The 25233-nt window shown below is 36.5% G+C and overlaps 1 protein-coding gene across 1 annotated transcript in view; it reads left to right on the plus strand.

Annotated features, from left to right (window-relative positions):
- The window catches only part of TAFA5 (TAFA chemokine like family member 5), a 341506-nt gene that overhangs the window by 226106 nt on the left and 90167 nt on the right, over positions 1 to 25233 (plus strand). The window contains exon 2 of the mRNA XM_065658379.1: positions 1427 to 1576. Coding sequence (XP_065514451.1) covers positions 1427 to 1576 — 150 coding nt within the window. The remainder of the gene's footprint in view (positions 1 to 1426; positions 1577 to 25233) is intronic.

Raw genomic sequence — 25233 nt, forward strand, 5'->3', positions numbered from 1 at the left:
GCCTACAATATTTTGCTCTTCTGACAGTTTCAAACCAGTATCCACACAATGGGAAGCATTGTAAGCTGGTTCTGAGAAGAATATGCTGGGTAATCTTGTATTCTGAATGGAAAAAATGCAGTACACAGAAATATCATTACACTTTCAGACTTGAATTAAGTGCCATTCATATATATTTCAGGTTTGGTTTTGTGTGCAAGTTTGTGTGCTTTTTTTTTTTTCCCAATTTTGGCGTTAATATAGATTTAAAATTTCTGCTTTTTGTCTCTATTCCTTTCAATATTTCAACAGCATGAATATAATTTACTATGAATATTATTTAAGCTGCATAACATTTTTAGAAATAAAATACCGCATTTGTTCCAGTCTTTTTTTTTTAAAACAAAATATAGTAAGCATGTGATTAGCAGCTGTATTTTTGCACGTATTCATTTGAAGATTTATAATTTCCTACAAAGACAAAACCCCATAGAAATTATATTTACTACTGTACCATAAAATCCAGAAATTATATGTAACACAAAGTGATAACTGAGATTTTTTTCGGTCTTACTATGCATTGAAATTCAATAATGTATCTTTCTTGCTTGTAAAAGGTAGTATTTTGGTATATTAATAGCGTAGTATTGCTTACACCAGAGGAAGTGCATAATTGTAAATGTATAACATTTACTTCAGACTAGTATTGTTCATTAAAAAAATATTTTTGCAACTTTTTGTTTTGCCTATCATAGCATGGTCCAAATGCAGAATGGGATGATGTGGATTTCCTTAGTATTGGAGAAGTCAATAAAAGCAAACAATGTTACTGAGCTAATGGGGCAGTGTCATTTTACTGTTATTTTTATGATAGTTACTTAGTAAATTTAGTAAAAGAAAAACGACCAGCAACTTCAGATATGAGTCAGGTGGAAAATAAGTTACCTTTCAGTTTTGATCAAGAGCCAAATGACTAACAATATGGTTAAAATGGGCACACTAGGAAAGACTTTTTCTTTCAAAAACATCACTCAAAGAAGTTAATACTTTATTATATTAATGCACATGTGGGGAAGAGTTTTTGTTTTCCGTATACTTTATAATTTCCTTTCTGAAAGTACGTAAAGAGCACACCATTTAAATTTCATTTCTGTAAAAGCAGATTGTTCCTTTACTTAGCCAACATAAGTTAAAGGTAACCTGTGTGACCTCAGCTCTCTGGCTTTTATGGAACAATAATCGTTTTCTGACAGAACCTGTTTGCAGGGTTTTCTTATGTCCACCACAAGGAAAAATTGTATGTCATCTTGGTTTTATTCTATCCATCAGCTGGCTGCCCATTCGTTGTGGAGTGTCTGCTATGACATAGGCCGTGACTGTTCGGCTGTAATAGATTGCCTGGAGTGCATTCAGTGACTCTGGTACCTGTTGCTGGTTCTTTTTCCAGGTCAACTGGCTGCAGGTACATGTGAGATTGTTACTTTGGACAGAGATAGCAGTCAGCCTCGAAGGACTATAGCCCGACAAACAGCTCGCTGTGCATGTAAAAAAGGACAGATTGCCGGTACCACAAGAGCAAGGCCAGCCTGTGTTGATGGTAAGAAGCAAAGATCTATTCAATCAGTTTCTGCCAATACAAGAGTGGTGTAAACTGGTAGCGTGTCATAAAACAAAAACACCCCAAAACTCTGTAGAATAAATTTTCACGTGTCCTCAACTAGCAATGGTAATACCACTGAAATTCCCTGAAAGAGTATTGCTAATAGTATAGATATTTTAGTTACAAATTTTAATTGGAATTTTCACTTTTCTTTTAGCTTGATACACAGTTGAATGTTAAAGGCATGGTGCTGTTATATTTCGCATGTGGCGATAGAATCAGCAGTGAATTGGCATTATCTTTTCCCCTAGTTTTTATTCCTTATAGCATTAAAAAAAATGCAAAAGATCTTCAAAGGTTTCATACCACTGGGAAGCTCATGTGTGATAGTTAATGTTGTTGAAGAAAACACTGATGCTATAGTTGGAGTATACTATCTGAGTATACCTCAAAAGTCCAGCATTCATTCTCTCTTTAAAATGCTGATTCTGTATGATTCACTGGAGATGCAGTGATAGCTGGAAAACTGCTGACATGCAGGGAGGCATGAAAATATTTCACTTCAAAATAATGTTTTGACAGAAATGAATTTCTGTTTTAGAGCTAAATAAGACATTAACAGTGGGACAGTCTTCAAGACAGGTGTGCCAGTGCAAGGCTAATGGCAAGGACTCATATTAAAAATAAAATTCAAGACATATTGAAAATAGTTGACCAAAAATTGTATGTTTTGATCTAGGCTTAGTTAGCAAAAGTAAAAAGAAGATGCTTATATGTATAGCACTATAATAAATTCACAGATTGCTTTTGAATACTGACTGGTTTGAGTCTTCAGATAAAAATATTGCTTGAGAACACCCTACTGTTGCCTCAGAATTTGGTCTTACCAGTGATTATCAAAGACGACAGCTCAAAGGAGATTTCAGAGCCTACCCACCAGGCTAAATATAGAACATCATGCACATTCTATTTTTGTCTTTTTCTTTCACTGTTTTTGGTGCTCTGTAAGATAGTTTCTTAGCTGTCTCTTTCGTAATGTGATACTATATCCAGTAATTCTCTTCTTTCCTGTTTTATTATAAGATCATAAGACATAATTGCTTAAGAAATGAATTATTTTATTGTGTCATTTATAGTTGTAACTTTAGTAAAAATACTTGTTAGCAATTAAAAAATTAAACATATGTTTCCCCTTTTAAAACAACAATGTTCTAAGGGAAAATATGAGTTTTGCATAATCTGATGAGAACTGAACACAATTTTTCCTCAGTCAGTTATAGCCTATGGTGACATTTGTTTGCTGTATCTTGGTTATCCAAAGTTAGTTGTCTAACCTAGTAACCCTAGTTTTTCTTTATACCCAATGGAGAGCAAAAGGCACCTTCTTAGAGTAACTTATCCAAGGTGCCTAAGATAAATCAAATGTAGCACTCACTGGTACTCACTGTTTCTTTGCCTTGCCTTAAAACACCTGTGGTGATGAGACTATAAATAGCTAGAATGTATGCGTCAGTAACAAGACATGACTACACCTCATCTTCCAGTTGCTATATTAGCTAAGTTGTCAAGTATGGAAGGTTTGAGGTAATAAGTTTTTATTTATTTAATTATTTTATTGGGAACTCACGAAGAAGGTCTATTTCAAATTCTGCTTTTGCTTTCAATGATCTTGATCATGAAAACAGAGAACTGGATGACAGGATATAGGGGTAGATATTGTGTAATCAGATACAATTCCTTATGTAATAGTCCACATTTGAAAAATAAAGGGGAAGTTCATCAGCTGAAAAACAGGGCTTCCCATTGACTTACGTGTTAAAGTATTATTATTAGTTTTTAAAAGTTTTTCTATGTAGTTCTAATAACATGATTCTTTATTATTTTGTGAAATGTTTGTAGTTAGGATGTTGAGCCCTTTTCAAAGAATAATAACTGCAAGACATGTAGGACATGCTGCTTTGCTTTCCTGGACGCTGCTAGGGATGTTTTGTAAGCAAAGCTCAAAAAAGTTAATGATACCTACAACTGTATATCAAGCTCCCAAATTAAAAAAAGGCACAAGCCAAATCTTTGATCTGTAGATTTTATTCATGAATTAAGTTAAAAAAAATGGGTTTACATACCAATAACACAATTATATAGGAAAGAATAAACAAGCACTTTATCTTGTCTCTAATCTTCTCCTTGCAAATAAAGCTAGCAGACAAATTGGCCATTGACTGATAAGTATCCATCTGTGAATTTACCACATTCATAGTTTGAGGAATATGCACTGAATTTTTCCGTACTGTTTATATTCATTTCTAGAATAAAGGGTTTCAAACATAGCTTTCTTCTGGAGAGAATATGAAATCTACATAAATTTCTGGCTGAGAAGAGCTGGTTTTGTCTCTGATATTAAGTCAAATACTGCTGGTTTAGGAATGTAACAACCAAACAATTTTCATTTATTTATTTACAAGGAAGAATCCCATTTTTCCAAACAAACAAATCCTTCTCTGAGCTTTCTTAAATAGGACATAGAGTGTGCTTTTGCAAATTTTCTTTATTTATAGTACAGCTGATGTAATAATAATTGCTATTTGATATTTCATTTCTGCTATCAAAAAGAAAAAAATCTCATCGGGCAGTGTTTTTTTAGTGCCAGTTTGCTTTGCAAAGATTTGGTTCTTTTAGTCTTATTCTTTATAAAGTCTAGATTTTAGTGAGATTATTTTTCAAGTAAAGGTAGCAGAATTAGACCTTAGGCCTTTAATCATTAATGCAAAGTCGTTTGCGAAGGAAGCAGGTAGAGAGTAAAGTGTGACCTGCTAACCTACTAACAAGAAAACCTTAGCCAGCAATTGTGTTACAGCTTCTGGCAAGAGAGTGTTTTGAAGGTTCAGTAACAAAACGGGTGGTTTGACAACCTTGAAATGCATCATGTTGGACCTGGCTTCCATTTGTTTAATGGAGAGAAGTACCTTAGCATATATTCAGTTATGCTGTATGTTTCCTGGAGCTCTGAAATGCAAGTGTCAATTATTGCAGCAAAAAGAATAAGTAATTTAAGGGCTCTTAAACTTCACAAGCATTGTCTGAGATTGCACTTGTCAACATAGCTCTTAGAGTAAGTCCCAAGCTGATTACCAAAATCCACTCCACTTTGCACTGCTACTATCAGCTAAGGACTTTTTCTAGGAAATGAAAGACAGTTTATGTCAGACAGATAAAACTGGAATTCTTAAAAATGAAAATGCAGTGTTTAGGGCTTGATCTGAGCTGAGCATGAAGAATAGAGATTTTCTTGAAATGTTTCCGTATGATGGAGAGTGCTGATTTAGTTGATTTTTTTCTAGCAGTCTTTAAGTATGGCAGATTGCTAATGTAATCTGAAAAAATGGTATCAGTATTCACTCTGATTTTGAGCTTGATTTAGTGTTGATTGCTTCAGTCCTAGACCCACAGAGTCATAATGTATATTTGGTATGTTTGGTTGTGATGCAATTTTTATTCATGAATGTAGATTTTGTGATATTATGACAGTAATTTGCTGCACTTTTGGTTATAGTATTATTATTTACAACTAGCATTCCCTGGTCCCTTTTTTGAGATCAAATTCCATAGCAATGACCTCAGTCGCATTACTTTGATAAGATATTATATTTCAACATAGCATCTGGTTTATCACCGGAGTAATTTCCCAGTGTGTCAGTCAAGCTTCATCAGTTTTCTAAGCTGGAGCCTGTGAGAGACTGGAAGATAACAATTATTCTCTATTTTTGTCCAGTACCTTTGCTGATTTAAACTTGTTTTAAAGCAAGTGACAGAAAGTATTTGATAATAGTGCATGTACGTATGCACCCATGGTTTACATTCTTTCACAAGAATTGCATCTATCTGAAAATAAAATTTGTTATGCCAAAGCATTTCATAGAATACAAGTATATTAACCTGAGAAGCGTGGGATGAACATTTAAATGTTCAATAGATTTCACTAATTCTGTCCAATATATATTTATAGCTCAAAAATAAACAGCAGTTTTCTCCAGAAAATAGAAACAGTTGATGAGAGGGAAAGTGATATGAGAGAAGTGGCTTAATTGCTTGAGAAAATTAGGATGGCAATCTTTAATTTACTTACCTGAATTCTGTGATTAGAAGATTCTCATGCTCTGTATTTGAGTTCTGGTTACTTTTATGTCCACAAAATGCTATGAGAAAACCCAGGACAGTGATCCCGATATCCAGAATTCCTAACTTTGGAATAACTGGATCTCAGGTAACTGAATTCAACATGTTCAGAGAATTTATGCTGTTAACAAAGTATTTGGTTTTGTGGTGTGTTTTTTTGGTTTGTTTTTGTTTGGTTGGTTTGGTTGGTTTGTTTGGTTTGTTTGGTTTTGGTTTTGTGAGGCTTTTTTTGTCATGTTTTGTTTTGGGTTTTTTTGTTGTTGTTTTGATTTGGTTTTGATTTGTTTTGTTTTTTACTTTTTAAAGTTTTTATAAAGTCTCACTTATTTTGCAAGCATTGTAACACTGTTTTCTATAGAATCTTAGTTGCTATCATTTGTTCATACTTTATGATTAACATGCTTTTCAGTTGGTATTGATTGATTTTGTTTAACACAGAAACTCAGGATCCACAAGGAAGCTACTTTAGCTTTGATCAATAATTCCCTGCTTTTCTCATTACCTCAAGGAGTCTGGGGAGGTGTAGGGGTCAGAAATGGTCATTAATAGAATCCTAGGTCATGCACTTGAAACAAAACTGCCTAATACCTGGAGAGCTCCATCATTCTGAAGTATCTTATCCATACTTGGGGAAGAAAAAACCAGCAACAACAACAACAAAAAGAGGACTAAAGTGGTTTTCAGAAATGAGAATTTTTAGCTTTTACATTTAAAATATTTTATGTTTGTTAACGTGCTATTTATATTATTTTATCCTGGTTTTACTGCAGATATTTGCAAATGTTTCCTTGTTGTGAATATTATACATTTAGCCTTGTTGCATTAAAAATATGCCAATTTAAAACAATTTAAACCAAAAGACAAAGTGGGATATGAAATTAAAAGGAGACAATTCTATCTAGACATTTTGCTGGACCAGAGGTCATGTGCTGTATAGTGTGGAAGATTTAAGTCTAGGAGGAGAGTGGGACTATTTGGGCATGAAAATTATCAGAGGGCTGGAGCAGCTCTTCTGTGGACACAGGCTGAGAGAGTTGGGGTTGTCCATCCTTGAGAAGGCTGTGGTGAGACCTTACTGTGGCCTTTCAATTCATAAAGGGAGCTTATAAGAAAGACAGATAAAAACTTTTTTACCAAGGCCTGTAGTGTCAGGACAAACGGCAATGGTTTAAAACTAAAAGAGAGTAGATTTCAATTGGATAAGGAAGAAATTTTCTACAATGAAGGTGGTGTGACAGGTGTGGTGGAACTATTCAAGGCCAGGGTGGATGGGGTTTTGAGCAACCTGGTCTAGTGAAAGATATCCCTGCCTGTGGCAAGGGAGTTGGAACTAGATGATCTCTAAAGTCTCTTTCAATCCAAACTTCCCTATGATTTTATGATTCTATTTGACCCTTGGCAAATGGTGTTAATTACATTATGGTAGTAGCAAAACAATTGGCTATTCTGCTAGGTAGTTATGAAGTTTAAAAGGTTAGAACATGTATCGAACTAGCCTTGCTATTCTTCTTGAGAGACTGGAAAGAGTAACAGTTATTCTAAACTCGAGAATATTTTGCCTCTAACGCACATTTTGGAAAAATTGTCTTAACAGAATTCTGCTGGTTCCCTGCATTCTGATAGGCAATATAATCCATTTTTTGTTTTTCTTTTATTTGCATAGAAAGCCCGGGTATCAAAAACACTGTCAATATTAACATTTCAGTTGCAGAATCACAGAAAAGGTTAGAATTTTCTTAAACACTAAACAGCTAAACTCATTGACTGACTGGTGTGTACAGAGGACCCTCTGTCTAGGAGATGTCTAGCAGCCCTGAAAGTTAACCCCCTAATTTGTAGGTACTTAGTATCACTTATGAGTGAGAGGCCACATGGAATAGTAAAGAAATGAGCATGTAATGGTTTAATATTGCCTGGGAATATTCTCGCTGTGGTCATGATTTTAAAGTCTAAAGAATAAAGCAGGGTTGTTTTTTTTTTTATAATCAGTGCTTTTAAACAATCCTACAAGTTGATAACTAGGGGTCATATTTAATGCTGCTTATGTTACTGATAGGATGTAATAATGCCCTGCAATATTAGAATATCTTTCAAGGAACAGAAAAATAATATTTTGGTTATTGCTTATATACCCTTATTTTAAGTTTTAGCATAGCTTCTTGAGCCTTCTCAGTCTCCTGGTAGTTTTTTGTTATGATATATCTGCAGTGTTCCAAACACCGTATATGGTCTTTCATGAAATAGCCATTGGGTACTTGTCTTATTCTGTACCTTAGAATATTAATAATTTCCATTTACTCCTACCTGGAAATAATTTTAGAAGAAAAAAAAAGAAATGTACCCTTAACTATATTCCTTTGCATAGGCAGTGAGGAAAGGGTAGCAGCTATGCTTTTGCCAGCACCGTATGTATAAAACTTAGTTTTCAACATGACTTAATAACATGACTTTCAACATGAAATAATAAATCCTTTCACCCTTTCCTCACCCCAACTCCCATACACACAGTCGCAATTGCATCTGTACTTACAGATGCACCAAAGCATGTACAGCATTTTACTTCCATTCAGCTGCTTCTAGACAACTCCATCAGAACCGTAGATTTTCTGTTACTGACAATGGAAGTAAAATTGTTTCTGTGACTCATGAGCTTCCCCTTCCTATGCATGGTACTGCCACATTATGACAATTTCCACCTTGTGGGTGACTTTTCATTTAGAAATGCACAGGAAGTTGACTTTCACTCCAGTTGCTTTGCTTCCTGCTCCAAACTGCTAAGGACATTTCAAATCAAGTTGAGTAATAGCTCTTATCTAAATAGTATAATAAACTTGATAAAATCTTATAAATATGCTTACATAAAATACATATATGCGCTTTGTTCATGAATGCCAAGTGTCAGAGATTGAAGTGATGCTGGGGAAGAAATGCCACTGTTCAACCCCAAGAGAGAAAGTGAGCAATATAAAAGGAACATATGAGTAGCTGCTGCATCCATGGCAGCACTGATGTGTCTGTATGAAATACAGGGAAATGTTAGGTTTCCCCTCCTGACTGAAAATCCACAACAGGAATAGCCAAAGACATGACAAAAAAGCAACCAACCAATGAAAAACAAACAAACGAACAAACAACTCTGCTTAGGAAGGTAACAAGCAGATCAATAACTGCTCTAAAGGAATATTTTTGTCAAGAACAATAGGTAAAGTCTTCATGATGTTATGAAGTGTTTGGTACCTAAACTGAAATGACTGCAGCCCCACCTGGAGTACTGTGTGCAGTTTTGGAAGCCTCAATATAAAAAGGACATCAAATTATTTGATTGTGTTCAGAGGAGGGTGACCAAGATGGTGAAAGGCCTCAAAGGCAAGATTGATGAGCGGTGGCTGGGGTCACTTGGCTGCTTGAAGTTGGAGAAGAGAAGGCTGAGGGGTGACCTCATCATAGTCTACAGCTTCCTCAAGGGGCGCAGCAGAGGGGCAGGTGCTGATCTTCTCTGGTGACCAGCGACAGGACAAAAGGAAATGGAATGAACCTGCATCATGGGAAGTTCAGACTGGACATCACAAAAAGGTTCTTCACTGAGAGGGTGGTTGGTCCCTGGAACAGGCTCCCCAGGGAAGTGATCACAGCACCAAGCCTGTCAGAGTTCAAGGAGTGTCTGGACAATGCCTTAGGCATATGGTTTACTTTTAGGTAGTGCTGCAAGGAGCAGGGTGTTTGGCTTGATCATCCTTACAGGTTTCTTCCAACTTCAGATATTCTATGATTCTGTGACTGGATGTGGCATAAATATACAGACCAAGATTTTGCATAATACTAGTGTTTTCCACGGAATAATCCATTCTGCAGCAGTCAAGTAGCAAAGAGTGAGTACTGATCAGAGCTTGAAAGTCAGGCCCAGTATGGGCTTATGGGTTCTCAGACCAAGTATCTTTTTGTTATTTTTTTGGTGCAGATTAACTGCTTCCTAATAGCAAGTAGATCTATAGATCTCTTGCTGTGTTCTACAAATATTTATGGAGTAATAAATCAGGAATATGTAGGAATTAGGTTTAAATAATTATGTAACAAACTGGCAGATTATTTTCTACAAGATTCTGAAGGATTATGCACCGCAGATTGAGAGAAAAGACTTAGGATATATAAGGGAAATCAATCTAGGATAAGTGTGAATAAAATGTAATTGAAGAGAACATACTTTTCTAAGCTTTGTGCCTGTAACGAAGTGACAAAACTGGAATTACTTTTCACTCATAAGCTTCCTTCTTTGAGGTTAAACCTGGCATCAATACACAATTTCAGGTTAAGAGGTAGCTGTCTTTCTAAATGATAGGGCAGGGAAATATTTAGGAAAGCAGAATTTAATTATGTGATTTGGAGGGTGTCCAGAAACCAGGGGTTAACACTAGTACTGTTGCAGAGTGCTGAAAGAACTTTAATTGCCTCTAATGCTTAGTGCCATGCTTTCACATTTCATCTGAAAGACAACACCTTCAGCCTCCTGGTGTTTCCTTGAACGTGTTAGTTCATCAATGCTAACAGCTTCATTTCCTTTAGTTCCTTGACACTCCTAAGCAGTCACCCATGTAGTCTAATCCTCTTTCATGTACGTGCTCTGATGGCAGTTTCAGCACAGAAAAATGTTTGGAGGTTATGTGACATTAGATTGTGGAACAGTTTTCTAAGGGAGTGGCTAGAAGCCTAATTACTACAGACGTTTTAAATTGAACTGGACAAAATACTAGAGAACATATTATGCATTAGCATAAGTATGCACTGCATCGCTGACTTGAGTTTTCTGTGCTTGATATCTTGCGGCAGAGCACTACGAACAACCACAGCAGTCTGATTGCAGTCTCATTCATTAGACAACTTCAGGCAATAGGTCAACTTAACATTCCCAAATTCAGGAGTTTGGCCACTGTAGGCTCCCTCTGCGGACAGTGATGTGAGATGGGCATGTCAGAGGTCATGTAGTGTCGATATTGGAATTGCCTTCTGAAAGCTGCTCTCTTTTTCTCTCCTACAGGATTGAAGAGAACAGGATGACTAGCAGAGTAGGTTTTCTGCTTGAATGTAATGTGTGTAAACACTTCAGGCCATCAGCTGCTCAGATTGCCTTCTGGAAAAGCCACTGTCTTGACTGATTAGAGGCAGTTTAAGGAAAAAATGTTACATGTTTATATTACCCCTCTGCTTGTCATCCTACATTCCAGTTATCCCCAGAAGAGGGAAAAAGAGGAACTTTAAAAGCTATTCATGTGTGAAGGTGGGCTTCTGTCAGGGCAATGTGTTTGTCTTCAGTGAATATGAGAGAACATAGAGAGATGAGCCTTTGTAAATACCCCTGCCACCCATCAATAGCTGAGATAAAACCACGGCTAAATGATGCTTATGTCACTGTGTGAAAGAAGCATGGTCAAGGAGTACTTACCCCCCAACACCCTCAGTAATCTCATATAGCACACAGAACTATAAACAGATAATACATTTCGTAAAAGTGAATCAAGAAACATTATAATATGGTTAGAAATGGCATTTTAAAGCTATATACCACTTTATTTTTAACTTACCTTAGATTTAATATGTGATGATAGATGATGTGTCAGGAGACTCCTAGAAAATGTTAAAATTGATTACTAAATTAGTGACAACATTAATATTGCTACTACATCCAGCACCTGGAAGATAGTCGTTAATGCTAGGCATTTTTATATGCCTCTTTCAAATTACTTTGCACATGGCTGATTCAGAGAAAATACCCTCTCTGAAGACAGAACTTTGGAAAGCTGCCTATTTAAGGTGATGCAAAGGAGTTGGGTTTTCCCTGCTGTTAAGGGTTGAGGTCGTACTGCAGGAGGAAAAAAGGTTTATGGCATTAAATCTGGCATTTTCATACCATAAATAAGCTTCAGGTATGACTGTAGTTTTTATTTGCACAATTTGTTTTGCTTATGTCTTACTGTTGTATTATTTCTACGGTAGCATAGGCATGCAAGGTGCATCATAAGCAAGTATCATACAGTCCTAGACTGAAAGCTCTTGCAGTCTAATGACAAACTGAGTCCTTGTTTGTACAGCTATGTAAGGAAATAAGGATATGTAGGTGCTTCCTTTTGTTAATTATCCAGGTTGTGGGGAGTAGGATAAGAAGGAAGGCCCTTCAGATTTCATTTAACTTCTCAGACTTCTCAGATGAGGTGGAATGGGAAAGTGAAATTTCCATCCACTTGCTTCAGAGTATTTCTTTGAAAGTTTCAGTCTCTCCTCCAGCATCCTTCCTCGAGGGCATACACAGAGGACCTCTACTCTTGCTCATCCCTTTGGAGAGGGCAAGGTTAAGCTCCAACTGAATGTGAAGGAAGAGGATATACAAGTAGTCAAGGTTGGACCCCAAGGATTAGGTAAGAGAAATGAAAAGTGATGAAGGAAATAATTGCCTTAAAGGAGAGAAGAGAGAGGATATCAGAGCTAGGCTGTAGTCAGCAAGAAAAAAGGTGATATTGTGAAAGCAAACGTGACTGACTTGGTGCGAAACAGGGTGATTTACTGTGAAACAGGCTCTCATTTAAAGAGAGAGTGGCACGTACAACAAGAAGGAAGCAGAATACGTAAAATAAAGAGATGCAGTACAAAAATCAGGTAAGCCTGAAGGTGTTAACAGTTTTTTTCTCCTTTCCATATTTTCTAAAGCATACAAAAAGTACCTTCTGTTTACTGTTTATTCTGTGAGCTCCAATGGTGAATTCGCCTTAAATAAAGAAATAAATTAAGCTGGTAGTTACCGAGTCAGACTCACCTTCAGCCAATTAATTCGCAGTTCCTTCGCTGAAACTCTTCCCCTCACAGCAATCAATAAAGAGGTTTTTTTTTTCCCCACTAATGGTTAAACAGAATTGGACAATACCTTTGATGGACTGTCAGCTAGGAGACATCCAGTCTTTTCCCCCATACTCTATATTATACTCCAAAATTATTCCATGTTTCTCTGTATCCTGTGTTACACACTGACTTTCCAGCCTCTGTGCCTAATTCATTTACCACACATCAGAGTCCTCTTTGTTCAGGATCTTTGTGCTACAGCAGTGGTGTTGCTCTGCCTCTCGAACACTGCACTGAGCACCTATTGCTGTACATCAACTGGGCACTCAGCACAGACCCACGTCTAGACTCTCTCCGTTGCCCTGCATGATGCAATTCTTCTCCAACCCACACATCATGTTCCCACAAAGCTCCTCACTGATCTTCAGTGATTCAGTGACTTGTGGAGGGGAAGGTGTGGAGCACGGGAGCAATAGAAGGGCAGTAGTCAGAGAGCTGTGGGGCAGCAGTGCTGAAGTGGTGCATTCTCCAAATGAAAGGGTGAGGTTTTGGGGAAGACACTGCTAGTATGGAGCATAGCGATCGCATGAAGAGAGACCGCAACATGGAACTATTTGACTTAGAGTGCTTGGAAAGTGCTGGAAGAGGGAAGAGCAAAAGACAAAGAGATTGGAGGGTGTGAGCCAGGGCAGTATAGAATGAAGTCAGCTCAAAGGCTAGAAGTTCCTCACCTCAGCAAAGAGAAGATGTAGCAGCCTAGACTGTTTATCACAACTAAGAAATAAATTCTTTTTTGGGGTAGAAAAAAAAATATTTTTTGTGTGTTTCAGATAAAGAATAGAACTGATTTGGAGTTCGAACTTTCAAAAAAAAATGGAAAAGTCTATGAATTGTTTTTTCTTCAGTTTTGGTACACTGGCTAGCACTAGCATTGCAATAACAATAGCCAATGGGAAAAAAAATCACCTGTTTTCTATCCAACTACCATTTTTAATGTTTTCCTTTATTACTGTTTTGATTTTTAGATTTCAAATATCTCCTTTAACAGTCCTACATAATTAGAAGACTCAGTCCTCCTGACCTTGAGAATAATCAGCTTTTAAATATATATATATATATGTATTTTTAAAAGCTTACTATCTGGAGTAAATGTATACAAATGAAAAGATTTTAAGAATAGGCTCTACTTGGAAACATAGATGTCTTCTGCATAGAACAGCAAGCATATTTTAAATTTCAGGCTTTGGCTTTGCATGCATTACTGAATTTTTAATTTTGCTAAGCATAAAACATTGAGTGTTTGCTAAGAATACTGACCAATTCTGACCAGTTTTTTTGAAGTAGTTACCCTAGAATCAGTATTTACACTCTTGCTTTATCAGCCTTAGGTCAATTTTGGCATGAGCTTTGGGAGTCTAATCATTATGTACAAGTATAAAGTGAAGTGAAATGCAAACTTTAGAGTGTGGAAAAGAAGGCTGGAAGTTAGGTCCCAGCATAGCCCTGCCTGCACTGTGCTTGAGCCAGACTCATGTCAACTGGTCACGTCCCCTGACATGTCCTCCCTCTGCTTTACTGTGTGGTCATGTGGGGGTGATACATGATGGGATCCCTTTAGAAGGGCCTGTTTCCTGAAGAGCATCAGCAGTTTGTGCCCAGCTGGAGTTTAAATGTCCTTGGTAAGACTGATGATGCTTCCCACAAATCATATGGAAGCCAATTTTAATGTGATATGACTTTGTGAAACTGGATCAGGAATGTACTACATTTTAGTTATTAATATCAAGCTTTTCTTTGGGCCTTTCATCTCAGAGGAGCTCAAAAACTCCCACAGGTGTCTGTTTGCCTCCTTTAATCTGTGTTTTAATACAGACTCTAGCTGAAGTTCAGATTTTCCAATGCAGACAGCTTGGTTAGTAATTTCAGTTTGAATGCTGGCAGCTCTCTGCTGAAGTGGTGGGCAGCAGGCAGATAAACTGCCAAAGCACACTAGCCTCACGATGCTGGGGCAAGAGGGGATCTGGGTTTAGAATAGTGAGGTAGGTCTTGGCCGTTAGGGAAATACTGCTAGACTTTTGAGTACCAGATTTCCTGAAGAGCAATCCTTAGTCTGTTCATGCAAAAGAACTGGGTTTTACAATTTTGCATTTGTCAGACCTCAGATGTGGAAGTCTCAGTCTGTATGAATATTTTAAGTACCTGACCTTTGCTCATTTTGATTCAAACCAGGTTTTACTTATTTTGTGATTTACCATCATACACTGAAAAGTGCTCTGTTGGTGCTAGCTTCCTTTATCAGTGACATGAACTGCATTATCTGCATTGTTGGCAGCATCGGGTACTGATCTAACACATTTTGTTGTATTCTTGCAGGTAACTTAGAGTTAGGCTAATATTGAACCTCTGTGCACGTTATAGAACCCCTTGCTTTTTGTATTTAGAAACAAAATGTATATGCTGGGTATGACACTGCCTTCAGGTCTGTAGGTACTTTACAAAGCATGAGATTTTTTTTGGTGGTAATTATATGGTGTTCTTCAAAGTTACCTCTATATTAATTTTCTATATGTATATATAAAGTTTTATCTATAAATATATAATAAATAAAAATCCTTTTATATTACTATTATTATGTGGCGTTAGTGTGAGTAAACTAGGAGCTGAAAGGCCAAAACACAAAACTCTTGCCCAACAATTAAAGCTTCTGCTACAAAATAACTTGCATGGTTGAGGATGACTTTGCAAGTAAATAAGCCTCTAAGAGAGAAACTGGACAGTACTGTACAAAGTAACCTATCAGTTGTAATTGTCCTAAGTTGTTAATTATACCCATGAGAGTAGTTTCCGGGACAAGCCAGAGGACTCAAGTCAGGTTTAAACCGGTGTAAGAGGCCATCCATCTATTACAATGGCTAAACTAATTTATTGTGAATTAAGTGGTGCCAGTTCTTTGTGTAGGAAATTCTAAAATGACATTGTGTCCAGTGTGCAAACAAAGATTATGGGAAGGTTTCTGTACTTGAAGTAGTTTTTGCTTCTCTTTCAGATGTTGATGGCTACATCTGGAACACGAACATAAGTTTAGATCCTGTTATAAATTAATAAAAAAGCCTACCCAGACAGAGACATGATTCCTATCTTAAGATTCTTATAATTTAAGGTTCACATACTTTAACCTCTTAGTCAAATTAAGAATGCTATTGAAGCTAATGAACCTGTTTCCTTGAATTTGAATTTACTGGTTCAGTACTTTTATGGATGGATAGACAGATGTAATAAAAATGGTGGAATCAATGCAGTGACAATCTTCCCGTAAGAGAGAAATTTGGAGAAGTTCAGATTTGTGTATAAAATAATTTGAATTCTGAAGTTATTTTTATTAATGGTTTCCGTTTATTAACTTTTTATGAGAATTACTTTAAATAGTGTACTTTTTACTGTAATCTACTACTACTCTACTGCAGGCTTTTATTTGGAATAGGAAGTTCTATAGGAAAAACATTATGAAACCTTGGATCACTTCTGGATCTAATGTTGTGGATGAATTTGGATGAAAACCAGAAACAAAAATCAGGAAAAAAAATCCTCTTTCAATTCTGGGATTAATGAAACTTTGTTTCCTGTAGGGATGTCACCTTCACCTTTGTACCCCTGCCACAGTAGTACCAGATCCCTACCCACAGTTCTTACTTTTCCAAGTTCACAATAGTTTGTTTCTGAAGTCATATTTCATTCAGACAAGTTATTTCTTTCTCCTTTATTGTTTGTGTTTATGTCTGTGCTGGAAAAACACCAGAGTTAACTCATTAAATTCTTACTTTTTCTAGCTTTCGTATAGATATGCCTTTCATGGAGTAATTTAAGCTGTGTAATACTAAGAAACAAGCCACATGGAGTAGCTTTTGGCATGCAGGTGAAATGGACTGCACGTGGGAGATGCTGCAGATGACAGTTTGTAATCTCTTGCTTCATGTAAAAAGAGTTTGTATAAAAGAAACACATAAATAAAAATAAGCACATAAAAAACCCTCGAGGTAACTTTTTTTTTTTTTTTAAGATGCAGTATACAAAGGTGAATACTGGAGGAGCAATTAGAATGTAATTTTAGTATACAAGCTGGCTATTTACAGCATTACAAAGCTGCATTTCCAACTTCATCTTTAACTTGAAAAATTACAACTGGTTTGAAAAAAAAGTTAATGGTCTTGCTTACACTGTAATTTTGAATCACCGTATTGAAGTCTGGATGCACAGTTTTCTCAGAGCATGTCTGTAGATCAGATTTGGGGTGTAGCTTCTGTTATATCCTTAACTTTGCATGGGGTGTCAGTCCAGAAGGCTTTTCATTTTGGCTCAGATGAAGTTCTAGCTGAAAGTATTCTCTTTCAGTTCTATTCTAATGCTAAGGAAAACTTGAAATACTATTTCTGATTCAGTTCATGTTTTAGAAAAAAAACAGGAAGAAAATATATCACAGAAAATATATTTTAAGTTGAATTTATTTGCTGTCAGGTTTGACAAAGATTGCACAATATTCTAAAATCTTATTCAGATTTGGTTGAAGAGAAAATAATAGTTCAGACTGCTTTTCAGTTTGAATTGGATTCTTTTTGCTACTCTGGAATTTTTTACTTTTACTATGCAATGCTTACCTAAGTTGTTTGTTGTTGTTGTATTTGTTTTGGTTTTGGTTTTTTTTCACTGTGTGTATGGATTTTTTAATTATTATTTATTATTATTATTATTTTTTATCTGAGTTTGCTTATTGAAATAATGAAAAAATAGCATTCCTAGGCCTTTGACCTTTGGGTTCGTATCATATTACGATGACATTTAGAGATGTGCCTATTCTAGCTTCCATTTTGAACTTAATTTTTGAGTCTTTTTCAAAATTATGGAACTTTACTGAAATGTTAATTTGTGCAATATTTAAGATTTCAAATTTCAATTAAGAACAGTACACCTACATATTATATTTCCCTCAGAGAGGCTGTTGCTTTTTATTTTCCTGTAGCATAAAATGTCCTGATTTTCTGTACTGAGAAGCAGTTGAATAAGACATTTGAGCCTAAATGATGAATTACAGAAAAGTTGTGTATAAGAGTATTATAAGCCCAGGTTATCTATGATGAAAATACGTCAGGGTAGATATATGCATATGATAAAAATAAGGGAAAAAATAGGGTAAACAGATTGAAATTGTAGCAGTATAAAAAGCTTATGATGTTTGTGCAAGTGAGGTTTAAGAAAATTATGAGAATATTAGTAAGCATGTATAATAATATATAAAAAGTGGATTGATATTAACACGCTTTTCATCATTGGAATTAAGACTCTTTTTTTCCCCTCCTAGACTCTACCGTAATGATGGGAAGCCAAAACCACCTGAATAGTCTTTAACAGATTTTACCAATTTAAAAATAAAAATATTAGTTATTCATGAGAATGGAGTAGTCACTCCTTTCTCTCTCTTTTCCCTGTCCCTTGCCTGCCCTGATTTGAACAGTAAAGGTCTCTGCAGAATACTGGAGAATGCTTCCTATGAAGCTATTTATGTCCCAGATTTGTGGAGTCTAAATACTGTATGATATCAGCTAGAAAATGGACCCCGGTGTTTGGCAATCTGTAGCCTCGATAACCATCTGTGTCCGTAATACTTCCATTAATAGGATGTACTATCCTTATACCAGAATTTCATTAGGCTGCAGGGGCAGAGTGGCTGAGTAAGTACAGATAACTAGTAGCTTATAAGAGTTCCATTAAGAATAGTCATAGATGTTTTGAGAAAAATAAGGCATAACTATCTTCGAAGGCCTTTGCTGTTTTCTGTAAGATATTCAGTAGCTCCTGAAACCAAAATGTTACGTTTTTTATATGTTTTATAAGGATTCTTCATCTGCCAAAGTTTTTTTATGATTGCTTTCAGTAGAGCAGTACTGATTTCCTTTTCAGGTGTAGATTGCATAGCTACTATTTGCTGGTAGTCATTCAACAGTACAGTTGCAGAGATCATAAATACAGATCTTTTCTGAAAATGGAGTGTTGCTGCTGCATACTTCTGTATCAGTGCTCCATCGACTTAACAAGAAAGTAACACTTTCCATGCCCTTACTCAAAAAAACCTTTAATTTTTTAAAAATTTGTTTTTCAGTAATAGTGTTATTGGATGCTGGACTATTGTACTTTTATTAAAAGATGCAGGAATGTAAAAGAAGGAAGACATAGAGGGGCCCAGAGAATGAGGAGAGGGTGGAGACACGGACAAGAAACTAAACATTGTGGCCCAGATAAGTAAAATTAGAGTTTAGCTAATGAGGTGAATCAAAAGGCAATACAGAGGAACTGAATAATTGCAGTGGTAATAGCACACATTTCCAAGAGAGTAAAAGCTGTAATTAGCTTTGAATGCAGCTGAAATAAAAAGAACAGGTATAGATTCACCTGTAGACAGAAATAGAAGCCCATTTTGGTCTCATATTTGTGATGGATAGGAGAGGATGGGAGAACCTCAACCAGGAAACAGGGGAAGTCAATATTGCTCTACATCTCTCAAAATATCCTTATTTTTGCCTTTCAACGAGCTGCTTTTTAATTCCTCTGTGTAAGAATAGTGTTTCTTTTTACCTATAATGAATGCTTCAGTCAGCTAGACTAATTAATCTCCTTAAGGGAGACATTAGTCAACAAGTTAATTTAGTCATGTTTGTGCAGCTCCAGACTTTACTCATGTCTGGCCATCTTTTGTAAAAGTCACTTCTTCAACCCTAAACGCTTTTCTTACACACCCGTTAACAGATATTCATCAATTATTCATCACCTTATGAAGAGAACCTGGAAATACCACAAGTCATCTAAAACATAAGATAAATGTGCCTGCTAACAAAAGACTTGCTTGAAATCCAAATTGATGTAGGACTTTTATTTTCATTTCTTTTCACCTTGTGTTCAGAGACAAAGAGTTTTCACAATTTTGGTGAGGAAAACCTTTCTCTTGCAAGTAACTGTTGTGCAGAAGTTTCTTCAGCTACTTTTTTCTCCCATTTATCTGGTGTACACTATTCAGACCGGGGTGTCCTTCTTTGTTACAAAGTAGTTAATACATAATCATATATCTAAAAATAATCTGAATTAAAATATAAATAAATCTGTTCCTCATTTCTTGGACAGTAGGACGACGACATTGTAGATCATGTTTCCAAAGACATATGTCTTCTCACCCTCTTTTTTATCCGCTGTGTATGCTTTATATGGATGTATTTTATATATATTTTTGGTTAAAAAAGTGTGGATCAGTCCTGAGCTTCATGGAACAAGAAGAGTGGATGGAGTGTTTAGGGTTGAGGAGGCTGAAGTGTGTTCAATGTAAGAATGGGAAAACAGAAGATAATGGTATTAGGTTTCTCATGTGGAGAGACAGGCAATTTAATAGAAAGAAATTTGCAGTTTTGCCATAATGAAAGAGGAGTAACATCCCACATCTGCTTCAGGGTAAGTATTTGCTTGCATATAGTTAATATAGAACAGTTAATCAATTGCTGAAATCCATTATTACTCATTCTTCTGCCCCTGTTATAATACTGACTGGTGACCCTGTCAGGAGTTTTCAACCACGTTCACAAAAAAATTACCAGTGAGGACTGAAGCGTCATTTGTCCAGGCAGGGTCATATTTTATTGTCTTACAAGACAAAATAAGAAGATGGCAGCTCTGTGTAGTCCATTATCCTATTGTGCTGGAGGGAAGGAAGCCTAAGAGGGCAGGAAGCATCTAGCAGCACCCGCTTAGGTTGGGAGTCTCAAACGCTTACTGGTGAAGAGACTGCATTTCCTTCCTTCCTTCCTTCCCTTTCCCTTCCCCTTTCCCTTCCCCTTTCCCTTCCCCTTTCCCTTCCCCTTTCCCTTCCCCTTTCCCTTCCCCTTTCCCTTCCCCTTTCCCTTCCCCTTTCCCTTCCCCTTTCCCTTCCCCTTTCCCTTCCCCTTTCCCTTCCCCTTTCCCTTCCCCTTTCCCTTCCCCTTTCCCTTTCCCTTCCCCTTCCCCTTCCCCTTCCCCTTCCCCTTCCCCTTCCCCTTCCCCTTCCCCTTCCCCTTCCCCTTCCCCTTCCCCTTCCCCTTCCCCTTCCCCTTCCCCTTCCCTTCCTTCTTGCTGTTTGAACCCATGTACAGTTGGCCCTTCACAATATCTTCAGCCAGTTAGCTCAAAGTTGGTTGTGTCAGGAAGTCTTATGTCTTTAGTTCTTTTATTGTGTGTCGTTGTAAGCGATGGTTTGCTTTTCCTATGGCACTCATAGAGCTGTGTGTGCATATATATCTGTACTCTTCCAGGAGATTAGCCTATTTAATTTGTCTTCATCAGGTGTTCCAGTGATTTGACCCCCTTTGTTCCTTTCTTTAGACCATTCTAGTTCAACTGTATCTTTTCAGTTTTAAAACTACCTAGGTCATAGAGCAGATGTAGCTTTGTAATGAAGGGGGTTTTTTTTCCTTTTTTTTTCTGTTTTTTTCTCTGGTCTTTTCTTAGTAACTTGTATCATTCTGCTTCCAATTCTGACAGCTACTGAGCACTGGGTTGATGTTTCTTTTGAAACATTTCTAGTTTGATTCCCAGATCTCTCTCTGAGATCATAATAGCTAATTTAGAGTACATTCCTGTGATCTATAGTTAGAGCTGCCTTTTTTTTTTCCCCTACTTTGTTTTTGTTTACATTGGATTTCAGCTGCTATTTTATCATCTGGTTTCACAGCAGTATAAGATCTCTTTGCAGCTTTCACAATTTTCTTTCTACAACTGAGAATAATGTATTTCCATCAGCATATGCACCTCACAGTTCCAGCTCAGTAAAAGCTGCTGAATCACAGCTGCCTGGCTGTTGGACATTCTGATTCCTGTTCATCTGTCTTTTACCCTGTTTGTTAGTAAACTTAATACTAAACAAGCCTTACAGTTGTGCTGTTTTCTCAGTGTAAGAGAGATTATTAGACTTCAGGTTATCCTTGTCATTTTTTAATTTACTTTTTCTGATCTCCGTGTTCCTTTGTAGGACAAGGATGCTGAAAGCAGAGCGAACACATCTGTGATAAGTTAGCTCATTTAACATAAGAAACAATATCACCCCCTATTGTTTGAAAATGAGGATTTCTGAGATGGGTTGGGAATTCTTGTCAGTATATCAGCCTTGCAGGTCCAGAAGCAGGTCCTTTTTTTTCCAATCTGGTGTCAGTAGTCAATTGTTGTTGGAAAATTTATCTTTATTGGGGAATAATCAGTTGACTGTGCTGACCAGCATTTAGCCTGATTGCTTTCCACATTATGAGTGTTTTCTTGTTCTCTTTTTCCTTTTCTCTTTCCTTTTCATGTTCCTTTTCCTTGTCATTTTTCTGTAATTAAATCTTTAATTTGTTGCAAGCTGAAAGTTATTATGATTATCATAGAATCATAGAATGGTTTGGATTGGAAGGGACCTTCAAAGGTCATCTAGTCCAACCTCCCTGCAATGAATAGGAGCATCTTCCACTAGATCAGGTTGCTGATCCTGTCCAGCCTGGCCTTGAATATTTCTGGGATTGGGGCATCTACCACCCCTCTGGGCAGCCAGTTCCAGTATTTCACCAACCTCACTGTAAAAAATTTCTTCCTTATATCTAGTCTGAATTATTAAGTGGTTGGAAAAGTAGTTGAAGGTTAAAGTTTGGGAATTCATATTCTTAAAAAATCTTCCTTCCTTGGCATCCTAAACCTTTTTTTTCCCCTGTCGTTACTTATTTTTAATCTATGTTATACTTTTTTAGAGCTGTGTTGAAGATTATTCTAATTCTATTAGCTTAAAAATGCACATTTTGTAGATGTATTACAGGTGTTTCATTCTTCATTATTAGTTGGGGTTTTTTCACTCTTTTTTTCAGATTTTTAGATACTAAGTGCTTTTCTTTTCATTACTGAATTAGTGCTACAAGTTGTTTTAGCTTTGAAGCTTTGAAAGAGAGTATAAAACCTATTACTTTTGAGGCTTCTTCATTCACTGCTGATGATTAACAAAGATTGATAGTATTTTAAATTAGAATTTAATTAGAGCTATGAAATAATTCAAACAGGAAATTAGTTCATATATATGTATACTGTTAATGTAGTTGAATGTCAAACTCATTACATGGTATTATAATTTTGCCACATTTAGGGTAACTTCAAGAAGAAATACTTGAAATAGTTGGCATTTACAGCACATATAATGTCTTTGCCTTTAGGCATAGCCTAAGGCTTGGAGCATTTTTAGCAAGTGGATCTGTAATAGAATCCATTTTCATAAATAAAAACAGAATTTAAGTTACTCTTCCCAGGGATTAGCTATCTGGGACTATTCAGTATTGTATTTATATTAGTGTTAATTTCCTTAGCATGCTAATTTATTTCACATCTGTATGCTCAAGTACAAACTCCTTCAGGACCATCCCTACATCAATCAGCACTTGTAAATGATTTCTTCTGGTTCTGTTTAAGCTACTCTTGAAAGAAATTTAAAGACGTAGATCTATAAACTGTTTCCAAGGGATTTCATTTCTCATCGGTTAGCTTTACATTTCCTATCCATATTAGGAAAGTAACATCGTCACATATCCCTATAAGCTTATCTTAATTTTACATATGATGTTAGAAAATATAAGTCTCTTAAAGCATTACTAAAGTAGCTTACTTCTTATAGCTGATAAGAAACATTAGTCCCCTGAATTTCTTTCCAACTATTGTGTCCTGGAAGAAATCCCTTCACAATCCCATTTTCCAGCAGTGGGGATGATTTGGGCAGTACAGAGTTAGGTTTCTGCCTGAGTATTAGTCTGGATTTCAGGCAACTATTTGATTAGCAGACATAATTCTTTTGTCTTTTAGGTGACTAGTGGTATTTCTAGATCATCTTTATAAGATGATGAATAGATGATGAATATCTGTTGACAGAAGTACAAGAAAAGCAGTAAAGGTGGAAGAACTAACTTTTTAAAAAAGTAGTAGGGAGGAATAGAGATTTGGAGTCAATTTGAGACAGAGGAGAGAGACTTGCAGAGGAAGAGGTAGACAGCATAATGTTATAGAATGCTGTGTATAAAGGACGTAAGTTAGAAGTAGAAACAAGAAAATACAGCATAGGGAAAAAAATAGTTAAGTCAGTAAAGATAAAATATGAGTTCGAAAAAGATGTAGTAAATCAGATATATAAATTCTGTGTAATATACTGGGCATGTACTTTCTAGAGTATTTCTGTTAGCATCCCTTAGATGCATATGAGCTCAATGACTGCAAATAGGACATGGTGATGTATTAGAGCTAAAAGCTTAATAAGGTGAAGACCAGTATTCTGTTGTTGTGAACTGCAAACCAAATAGATTTACAGGCCTGACCTGAAGGAGTGCTGTTGCAGTTATTTTTATTTTTTCCTTCAGTATTTCATGGCATAATATGTCTTAGTAGTTCTTGTTCTACATTTAGACTTTTAGTAGATTTTCCAAAGATCATCTTTGCCACACACAAATCCCCTGTGTAGTTAGTCTTCTTTGAAGGGTTCGTGCCATGCCTGTTCGGGTTCTGTTCCAAGCCTGTGTCCCAGACCTGAGACCCGCTTTCTGCCTGGTCCCCTCTGGGTGTGCAAATAATCTACAGCTTGAACTCCTGAATGTGTGCCACTGAAGGTCAGTCAGAACTATCTTGGAATCTTCTGGATTCATAGAATCATTCCGGTTGGAAGAGACCCTCAAGATCATCAAGTCCAACCATAACCTAAATCTAGCACTAAACGATGTCGCTAAGAACCTTGTCTAATGCCTTTTAAACACCTCTGGGGATGATGACTCTACCACTTCCCTGGGCAGCCTGTTGCAATGCCTGACAACCCTTTCCATGAAGAATTTTTTCCTAATATCCAATCTGAACCTTCCCTGGTGCAACTTGAGGCCATTTCCTCTTGTGCAATCACTTGTTACTTGGGGGAGGAGACCAACATCCTCCATGCTACACCCTCCTTTCAGGTAATTGTAAACAGCGATAAGGTCTCCCCTCAGCCTCTGATTATTGACAGTTTCTGCTGTGTTGTAGTGTGTGATGTTTTCATGACACATGCATGTCTGCCCTTTGGTGAAATTTCACCTGAAGATTGGCAGTCAATATGCTCAGCTTTAGGCAGTGGTACAGCCGAGTTTCTTCCCCATTAATTCTTTACTTCTCGTATGATTTATGACCTGGAAAATGTTCTTAATCTAAATTATTACTTTTGAGTTTTCTAGTGAGGCAGTTTTTTCTTTTTTTTTTTTTTTTTTAATATATTTTTAGTTCAGGGAGGAAAAACAAAATTCTTTCTTCAAATTATTTTAAAAAATGTATATATAGAGATTTTAAAGGTTTCTCTGCTTTCATTTCCTTAAAGAAATCCTGTAACTTCTTCAGAATCTGAAAATTACATAATAAATCTCTTTATGAGAAGAAGTCCAATTCTGCCAGAGTCTTTGTTACATGAAACCTTTGTCTGAGGAACCTCGTGGCATTTGTTTATTAAATGAAACATTTTTTTTCAGTTATGCATCTATCAGTTCTGTTACTTGAAGAAGACTTACAGCTGTCACGCTGGCTTGGAAATATTAGTCTGTTTCTATAAGATAATAATCTTTGATCCTTGAGAA

Source organism: Caloenas nicobarica, chromosome 1, assembly GCF_036013445.1.
Source record: "Caloenas nicobarica isolate bCalNic1 chromosome 1, bCalNic1.hap1, whole genome shotgun sequence".
In the NCBI taxonomy this organism is placed as follows: domain Eukaryota; kingdom Metazoa; phylum Chordata; class Aves; order Columbiformes; family Columbidae; genus Caloenas; species Caloenas nicobarica.